The 10188-nt window shown below is 35.7% G+C and overlaps 1 protein-coding gene across 1 annotated transcript; it reads left to right on the top strand.

Annotated features, from left to right (window-relative positions):
- The first annotated feature begins 1150 nt into the window (after positions 1-1150).
- On the top strand, positions 1151-9891 carry LOC136800713 (tRNA-dihydrouridine(16/17) synthase [NAD(P)(+)]-like). Its single transcript, XM_067057370.1, has 5 exons — positions 1151-1187; positions 3626-3738; positions 4310-4496; positions 4893-5037; positions 9738-9891. Exons 1-5 carry the CDS (start codon positions 1151-1153, stop codon positions 9889-9891), a joined length of 636 nt encoding a protein of 211 aa, XP_066913471.1.
- Positions 9892-10188: the final 297 nt, after the last annotated feature.

Here is a 10188-nt window from a genome sequence, read left to right as displayed (position 1 = left end):
TCTTAGTAGCAAAATGAATCTACTTGACTAATCTGGACTAAAGAGCCATAATCAAGGAAGCGTTTTCAAATTCTGAAAATAACGCACCCTTCAATTATGCTCACAAAACAAGTTCCAAGGTTCACAAAGCTACCGACAGTGTCTTCATACTTCAATTTGTTTTTTATAAAATCAAAGTTTTGACATTATGGCACTGAATTTGACACTGATTTCTCCCATAAGCAAGTATTGAATAAAGTGACTGTGATACCAACGTAATTCGGCTGAAAATACAACCAAAGCAAAAGACATAGTATAATTAGAATTAATACCATCATTTCCAAACTTTGGATGTGTTCACAGCGCAAAAAGCTTCGTGTCGAAGAGCATGTTCATTTTCGTATAGCAAAATCTATCTGCCTATAAATAAATATTATCTCGAGTTTATAACCAGCAAAATCTTTAACCATACTTGTGTGAACAATACTTACCTTTGAAGTCTTTTTGATTCTTAAAAATTGACATTCCAAAAATAAAAGAATTCAAAGAGAAAATTATTTGACGTCAATTTTTTCAATGACATCAATTTCTTCAATGACATCAATTTCAAATCCTTATCGAAAAAAGGTTGATACATACTGAATGTCTTTTGAACAGCTTCTTATCGAAAAAAGACTTAGAAAGATGCCCACAGACTTCCTGCCTTAGATTTCCAACGATGCTTGAGTGGAAGTCTAATTCGCATGATACAAGCTTTTAGGTCCGATTGAAATATTGAGCATATTACCTAAAATCAAATCAAAGCTGAAAGAAATTAGACTTTAGCTCTGATTGTCGTCTCATTTCAAGAGTATGGAAAAAACCGTTTAAAATCTTAATCTTTATTTCGGCCTTTTGGAACATTCTCCTAAAACAAGCTATCCTGACTTTCGATTGAGATTCGGTATCAAGATTCTGCTCTTCAAAATTTTATTCGGCATTCCAAAAACAGGGAAGAACAGCAGATAAGAAAGAACATTAGGGCAAAATATTGAATAAATATTTTCCGGCGAAAACTTTTTACTTGGATTTTCAGATTAATAACAATTGAAAATTTATTCTTCTTTTGAATGAAAGAGAAATTTTGCTGTCCCATCAAACTCACTGATGTAAGCTGAAGGTGCTATGGTACATGGGTCATCAACATGATACATGTACTGAATACAAAGGTCAGATTCAAACTTTCCAAACGGATGAACCTTCGCCCCCGATGCCATGTGAAGGGAATTGGGCAATCAGTCAAGGATAGCTAACGGGACTTTTAATCGTGTCAACACATTTGCCAGAATAGCGTAAAACAGACCGATATTCCCCCGTAATTCTTGTTACTATTGAACTTGGTTACAAACATCACTAGAAAAAGCTAACAAAGTTTTCAAAACTTTTGCTGCAGCGAGTAAGAAACTCTAACAAAAATTTTCAGCTATTAAAACACAGACCATTGCTTAGACAAACTCTTTAAATTGGATGCCCAGCTTTTGAAATCGATGCTCTACATCAATGGGCACGATCTCAAGGAGCAGATCTTCACTATGAAATGAAGACTTCGCCATCAGATCATGCCCACAAATATAGCTTTTGTTGATCAACCAACTGACTCAAGCATCGCATTCTACCAGAGTTTACAAATGTTCAATTGTGCAATAAATGACAGATATGTTAGTTTTTATAGATCTATTCTACAGTTATTTCACTAATATATCTACTCCACCGTCGGTTCTGAAATCTGACGTTTAGATTATTCTTTTAAAATTTGTTCTTAGTTATTTTTAGCCAAATTTCACTTCAAATTATTCCTTTTTGTGCGGCGAATGAACTTGAAAATACGGAACAGAAATGTTCACACTTAAACAAATAAATCTAACAAAATAAGGATGAGAAAGACATTCTGTTCTTTTAAAAACCGATAAGATAAGGAGAGGACTGATCAAATCACATTCTTATAAATCTACGGATCGTTTGAAGGATAAAAATCTCAATGATGGGAAACTTTTTTGAATGTTTCCTAATTAGTTTACAGTGTACTTCAACAGATTTATTAAGAATACTTTCCTTAAATTAACACTGCACTAATCGTTGTGCTAGTTTTTGCATCTGCAAACACATCCCTGTGTCATAAACCCGCTGGTACTCCAGCCCAATGAAGTATAAGCCCGAAGGGCTAAACAAATCCTACCAAAGTTGCGCGGCCTTGAGCGGCTCGCCTTGTTTTTACACAAATGACAGATTGAAACTAAAATTTACCACTAAATTTCGAAAAAAATATCAATCGTAAACATAGGAATTGCTAGATTCAATCTGTCGTCAAAAATACAGCGCATTTTTTAAGACTTCACTTTTTCTTGCCTGAGAAAGGTTAGAGATTGAACTCTAGCCCTTCGGGCTTCAAACTCAATGCTCCAGCCCCACTGGAAAATTTGGCAAAGATTTTGTCCCCGATAGGAAAATACCCTGGAATTTCAGCCCAACTGGGAAATTGACTTTGATTTCATATCCATTTGAAACTCAAGGCTTAAAAATTGCATTCCAAAGCCATCCCCGAAATTTTCTATTGCCACTGAAGAAAAAAAGTTCCACCGGGGCTGTGAGACAGGGGTGTGCAAACGTATGAAATATACCTTTCTTTAAATGTACCTCTTATTACCCAAGCAAACAAAGCCCAACAAATCCTCCTCTCCTTCCATCTACACCAAACGTCTTTTTTTGTTCTTTTTTGTCTTTTTTTGTGTCTTTTTTATGTCTTTTGAGTTGTTTTTTTCAATATTTGTTTTATTTGACGTCAGTTTTCTTTAAGTGACGTTGGTATTCTAAATGACTGTTCATATGGTGTGGCTGTTTGGCTCACTTGGGTGGAATCCCAGCCTCCTTTACTCTTTCGTATAACAAAAGAATACTGTTGATATGGGAGTCATGTTTGCCCACTGGTATCCCACTTGATTTGAGAATGATCCCAATATTACTATTAAATTTCAAATATAAATGGGACAGCCCGGCAATGGGGTGGAAAATGTTCTCGAAAACGTAGACTATGCTATAGTCAAAGACAAATTACTATCTAAGAAATAAGCGCAAAGCCCAAGAAAATTCGCAAACGGGTTTTTTGCTACGGAAAGGAGTTTACAGCCGGTAGAGTATGTCAGTCTTTCTTTGAAACTCTCCCGCCGATTTTTTTCCGTATACCGACCGCCTTAGCAACTGTAAACTCCGCGCATATGATATTTTCCCGCCTTTACTATCTCTGTAATGGACGATAATATCGTCTATCGAAGACGTTACATTGCAACTTTTTTGGCGAATGAAGACACTCAAAATAGATCACGTGACTTCAAAAAAAAGATTTGATCTCATTAAACTGAGCTGGCTGGAGGTGTCATGATCTCAAGGAAATGCCATTTGTATTAAAATTTCGCCAAACAATTTTTGCCACTCTCTGGCTATATATATGAATTCATATTTGTTTTTTTCTCAGTTTTCGTGTAACTCAATAACGGCAAATATCGGAAAAACTCTGACCAGCGTAGGCGGAAAGTCCTGGAATTTTGCTACATTTGATGCTCTAATTTCATATTTTCACAATTTTTCATAATTTCTTTCCTTCTTTTTTCAGTACGAACAGCCTGTGCGCGAATCAAGAAACCTATCACCTGTAAAATACGTGTTTATGAAAGTATCGAAAAGACTGTCGAATATGCAAAAAGATTGGAACGAGCAGGGGCTAAGGTAAGAAGATTGGAGAGTCTGTTATAAATGTTGACATTTGGTGCTCAGAGTCATTTGCAATAGTACAAGAAAAAAGCATGACCATTGATATCCTGCTGTATGCTTTTCTTTCTAACAAAGTTGAGAGAAAATAAATACAAACTGTCGATGACGGAATTAATTTGTGGAACTTTGGAGATTTTGCTCGCCAGCTGGAAAGTACTACTATAGTTTTCTACTGAACTAATTATAGACATACAAACAGAATAGATATTTTTTGTGTAGTCTAAGATTTTTAGACAGTCTTGTGATTACTTTTCACGGAGTCCAGGCTATCTAAGATTTGAACGGAACATTTGAAAGAGCGGGCCTTTGTTTTAAGCGCTCGCACATTGACCATTCTCGGCTCCTTATTGATAGACCTAAAGAGAAAGGGAACAGGTTTTGGCCGGAGATAAATAGTCCTACAGCTACGATCACTGTGCACATAAAATAAACACGGTAAACAGACCAGACCACATCATATATACCCGCATTATCAGAGTTAAAGAAGTACAGAATGCGCTATTACCTAAACGTTCCTTTTTCTCAGATAATCACAGTTCACGGTCGACGTCGTGAACAACGAGGCCCGCTCACCGGTATTGCAAGTTGGGATCATATCAAAGCGGTCAAGGAGGCTGTTTCCGTGCCTGTGTTCGCTAACGGAAACATCCAGTATTTGCGGGACGTCGAAAAATGTATAGAGTATACGAAAGTGGATGCTGTGATGAGTGCAGGTCGGTCTCCTTTCTCTCTTATCAGGTTTTTAACCATAAATACGCTTAACTGTAACGGGGAAATCATCTAATGTTTGCAGGGATGTGTTTTTATTTAACTTTGTCGTGAAACAGCCACAATCTCGGAACTCATTTCAATGAAAATCTTTTGTGGTGGAAAAGCCAAAAAACAGGTTTTCAGCCTCTAAAAAACATAGACAAAACATGGTGGCGTTATTGGCTAAATAGGAAATTGTTTGAAATTGTTTTTTTTATCAATTTTACAGTTGAGCAAGTGCGGTTAGCACGTTCGACAATATTCACATAGGCGTTGTAAGTAATTCTCTCTGTAGGTAATATCTCTAAAACAGTTTATTTGAATAGCCACAGACAATGTTGTTTTTTTATACTTTTTAGAGGGTGCATTATACAATCCCGCCATATTCACAGGGCGGCAACCGCCTGCATGGGAGATGGTGGATAAATACTTAGCATACTGCAATCAATATCCGACCAATTTGAGTTATGTGAGAGGACATTTATTTCGCATGTGGCAAAAGTGGTATGTTCAAAACTCAAAATTATTTTTCTCTCGTTTGAACAATTATTTCAATGGAATATTTTAACGGGAAATTTTTTTTCAAGGACTAAATTTCGTAGATTTTGCGGTTTTCGGTTTAGCTCAACGCAGATGAAATAGTTTACGCCTGAAATTTGATAAGGCTCTTGACAGGTCCTAATACGTCACATCTGGAAATAAGTGTGCTATTGATAGAAAAAACTTAGAACCCCTATTGGGGCAATTTTCTTTCCGATGACTTTAATTTAATTTACAAACCACCATAAAAAGGATATTAGAAAAGAAATTCCAAATGAAAGACCATAAAATATCACGGTATGAATTTGTGTTCCTAAACTATAAACGAAGTTTCAAGCAAAAACAAGTTGATTGGTTGCGTGCAAGTATGATGACCCCTTCCCTGATTACCTTACCTAAATATAGAAGTCGACATAAGTAAATTAATAAACTATTAATAGCGAAATTCAAAAATAATACTGTCCACATTCCTATCTGACTTTCTCCAAACCTAGTTACCCCCTATCGATTTTCTTAATAAATGTTGAATTATTGATATTCTATTTACGATATATGGGCAACAAAATGCAGCCCTATTGAGTGGTGTTTCTAAAATTCTTGTGTAGTGACTCTAAATTCAAAACCGCATGAAACACGGGCCAAACAAGATTTGAGATTGTTCCGTTTATTGAAATCACATAGCGTGTTTGTTTTCATTATTATCTCCGATACCATAGAAACATTCCACTGACAAATTCAGTATTAAATTCTTTTTTGCGGCAAGTTTCTCAATTGATAATCAAAAATTTCAAATTGAAAATCTTAAAAATAATTTTGGGAGGTTCTGTATATCCGTATGAGTACTCCTAATGAAAATTGAGGAGTTGATTCAAGAAGAAATGAAGAAACGTTATCATCTTTCTTTGTTTATAATTTTGCTGTTGATTACAAATACTTCACCTAACCAATATCACCTCATTGCATCTAATGGTCATCCTTCTAAAGACCCTTACTTCGCATTTTCATCCAAGTTCAAAGAACAATGTATAAGTGTCTGTGGTACCACTCGTAAATGCCATTCCTACACCATCAAACAAACATCCACCAATCAATATGAATGTCAATTTTATGATAGCGCTACCATGCGTGAAGATCTGGTCAGGGTTTCTTTTCGAATTCGCTACTTCATCAATGCCAGGGATTGTAAAGATTGGTACAGCATTGGAGCGAGGGCGTCGGGTGTTTACAAGGTGAACTGGATGGGTCGTTTTTTGAAAGATATCAGATGCAACATGGATATTGAGGGCGGAGGGTGGATTGTTTTCCAACGACGATATCAGCCTCGCCACTTAGATTTCCAACGCTCTTGGAATGATTACAAAGTAGGCTTTGGTGACCCACAAAGAGAATTTTGGCTAGGAAACGATTTTATCCATGAAATGAGTGTCTCTGCGAAGCATGATTTTTTGGTGCACGCTGAAGCATACACAGGTGAGACTGTCATCTCAAGATACGGTGAATTTTACATCGATAACGAGAGTCAAGATTATATTCTTCATTTCAATGAAACTCTACTGACCGGGATAGAATCTTTCACGGGTCCACAAAACCTTAACGGAAAGAAATTCCATACACATGATCGAGATTACGGATCGCCTTGTCTTCAAAACGGTCACGGTCCGTTCTGGTTTGATAGATGTGTGTGGCTTGATCCGAACCGGCGCAATTATCTCCGCTGGAGAACGTACGCCGGTGGTGATGTGATTCAGGAAATTCAATTGATGTTTAAAGCTACAGGTCCGAACTAAGGACAAATTAGAGACTTTCTGTACCGTATTGTTATTCTGTCTCGGATGGATTTCATTACAAAAGTTATAAAAAGAGGCTTTCCGTCGTGAAGCAAAATTTGACGAAACTTGGTGAATTTGTTGTTTGTTCTGCTAGCGTGAAAAAGATCCAAGAAGTTTATTTGATGTTAAAACCGAACTAAGCAAATTTTAATTAATGCTTATTAAAGCTATATGACCGAACCAAGAATAAATTGACAAGGTTTTCACAGTAAACATGTTATAATGCAAATGATTTGATCCGAACAGTCAGTAACCAATGTTTCACAGTTTCATGCTGTTTCTCGTGAATATGTATGCATCTTGAAGCCATTGTAAACGATCACAAAAAATCTTCAAATATGTGAAACTGACTCTTAAAACTTGTGAGACAACGGATCAGTTTTGGTAAAAACTGTTCCACACTACGATTGTTATACATGCAGTTTTTTGAAAGAAAACATACCTAATGCGTAATTAGGTAATGTGTTATTTCATTTTCCTAAAATTATAATTTGAATTTTTTTATTTAATTTCATTAAATTATATGACACACACTGTCGACTTTTATTTTTAAAAAAAAATTTTTTGGGGTGAATTCACGTTGAAAGGCTGTATGCAATTTATTGAAAAACTTTTCACATTACACATGATTAAAATAAAAGTAATTTATATATTTTTCATTAAACATTCGTTTGATTAACGGTCGACTAAAATAGAATATGTCGGTGTTTTTTACACTTTTGGCAAAAACGTGAAGTTTTTTTAAACAAGTTTTAAAATAAATACAAAATGCACCTTTTCTTAATATGATATCAGGGGAATCGGCAAAGGATTGAAGATTCCATTCCATTTTTCCCGAGCCTTCTAGAGAAACTAAACCAGTACTTATAACCTCTTAAAGTTAGGAGCACGTTAGGATTAAACGATTCCATAATGAAAATGGATTAAGGATTCCATTAGCAATAACTTTTGATCTAATGGGGCTTTAGAACTGAAATTTGGCAGGATGGAGCATTTATGTATTTTCTATTCCTAAATAAAAAATCTTCCAGCTGGGAGCAGTTTGGGATCACCTATTCCTAATTTTTCTTTGAGTTCAAGCCTTTTTAAACTGAGGATTGTAGTATATTTATTTGACATTAAGTAGTTCAAATTAAACTATTTGGAAGGTTTGGGCTCTTAAGAACACGAAAATAAGATTTTCCACTAGAAAAGAGCATCTAAGGATTATCAAATCCTTCATTGAAAGTAACATACTTTGCCTTATCCGAAATGAGCGTCTTAGTCTGGAATGAAATATCCTACAAGGCTCTAAACTGATTTTTTTACGTTATGCATGATATGTCGTTACGTTAATGACCTAAAATAAGCTCAGATAGAGCCCCGAAGGATTAATAATTCCATTTTGCGACAAGTTGGGGTTGGGTTGGGTTGGGGTAGGTTGACCACTTTAAAATGAAATTTTTAATCCCAAACCACTCGCGAAACTGCACCTTTTGGTATCTAAGAATGTTTTAAAGTTAAGTGGAAGTGACTTTTGATTAATTTTAGATTGGGATCAGTCCATTTTAACGATGAAATGCATCTTTTATAATTGTTCAAGTTCAGAGATGTTCTTCGGATGGAATTTTTGATCCAAAAGTGCTCTTCATCATTGTTTCATAAAATATAGAGATCATGTAACAAGTTCAGACCATCAGAATCAATTCAAGAGCCACCTAACTCTCATAATTCCAAAATTCTTAAAATCTAATATTTTGGAATATTGGATCCTTCTTCGCTCCTGGGACCAAAACCAAAAGTTCTAAGCTCGTGCGTTACACCTTTTTGGAAGATTTCATCCCAAAATGCTCGTTCAAATTCATTTTATTCAAGAAAAACCGTTTTTTAGAAAATTTAATGTCACGTTTTTGCCAAAAGTGTAAAAAACACCGACATATACCGAAAATAAGGACCATTTGAGAATAAGGTAGCTTGATCCTAATGGGACCAAGAATTTTCAGCGAATTATATAAGGGTTCGAATTACCGAGTGTATTTTGAATAACTTTCCAGCTGAGGGGATTAATGTTTGATTTACAGAAAGATTAATATAAGGTGAATAGAGATTGGAATTAGAGAGATTTGATTGATTTTGCAATCCTGTCCCACATCGATTGAGTTCTTCTTCTAAAGCAATGTTTAAGATATTTATGTATGATATTGCAATATATTGTTCTAATTTTTTTGACATTTCAATTCTTTAGGGCAATATTGAAACGTTGTAGCGTTGTAGCCGGTGTTCACTTCTTTGAACCTCAATTCCGTGATTCCAGGACCACGCAAAAAAATTTTGTTGAAGCTCAGTTCTTTCTATTTTTCTTACATTTCAAATTTGCAATATTGAGATGTTGTAGCTTAGACTATGCTATAGTATAAGACAAATCACTATCTAAGAAAAAATCCCAAAGCCGAAGAAAATTCGCAAGCGAGTTTTTTTGCCAAAAAGAGTTTACAGTCGGTAGAGTTTCTTTGTCGAAATTTTCCCGCCGATTTTTTCCGCATACCGCCATAACACCCTACCGCTATCTTTTCTCGTCTTTACTATCACTGTAACGGACGATAACAGCGTTGTAGCCGGTGTTCACTTCTTTGAACCTCAATTCCGTGATTTCAGGCTCACGAATCTTCTTAAAATTTTCTTTTTAAAAATCATATTGTTTCAGCATTTTTGTGCCTCATTGTTCTCTACCATGAGTGCATCAACTCTCTTGTCAATTTTTGAGGGCTATAAAATAAAGCATCTTGCAACTTTTCACACTCAGGAATCTTAGATTGAAAAAGGAAATTTTGACGTTTTCTAATACTTTGCTTTCAGTTTGGATAATTTCCCAGAACTGCGCCATCCGCTTGGTAAAGTAAAGAAATTCGAAGATATGTGCAAAATATCCGATACGATCAAGGAAAAAGCCAAGGTGAGAGAGACAGATTATATTTTTGACCGCAAAACCTCTTCTTCCAACTGTGATTGATTCAAATTTACTTTCATGCTTATATTTGCTCTGGGAGATTCGACGAAGTAGATCCATCCTGTTTATAAATTTTGATAATTAATTGCCTTTAAATTAAGAGCGACCCGATGGCTCCCTCTTCTTTAGCTATCTACACAAAAGTAGGGAAGGGTCCCGGGGGGGGGGGTACTAGGGTTGGTGAAAGAGGGGTATGTGCGGACGGGACCTCCGAAAACCGACCCTTAGAGAGACCAAATTTTAGTGAAAAAGTGACCCTTAGAGAGACTTTTTCGAAAAATTTTCTCTGATTTTCAAAAA

The sequence above is a fragment of the Clytia hemisphaerica genome, unplaced genomic scaffold (genome assembly GCF_902728285.1).
Source record: "Clytia hemisphaerica strain Z4C2 unplaced genomic scaffold, Clytia hemisphaerica genome assembly, whole genome shotgun sequence".
Taxonomy (NCBI): domain Eukaryota; kingdom Metazoa; phylum Cnidaria; class Hydrozoa; order Leptothecata; family Clytiidae; genus Clytia; species Clytia hemisphaerica.
The sequence above is the reverse complement of the archived record's forward strand: the minus strand, read 5'-3'. Positions and strand labels throughout refer to the sequence as shown.

Bases quoted from the DNA above. Each gene is read 5' to 3' on its own strand.
- LOC136800713 (XM_067057370.1), top strand. From the start codon at position 1,151: ATGGGTCATCAACATGATACATGTACTGAATACAAAG. The intron at 4,497-4,892 runs GTCGGTCTCCTT...TATACTTTTTAG, and splicing joins GGATGCTGTGATGAGTGCAG to AGGGTGCATTATACAATCCC. The intron at 5,038-9,737 runs GTATGTTCAAAA...CTTTGCTTTCAG, and splicing joins TTTCGCATGTGGCAAAAGTG to TTTGGATAATTTCCCAGAAC.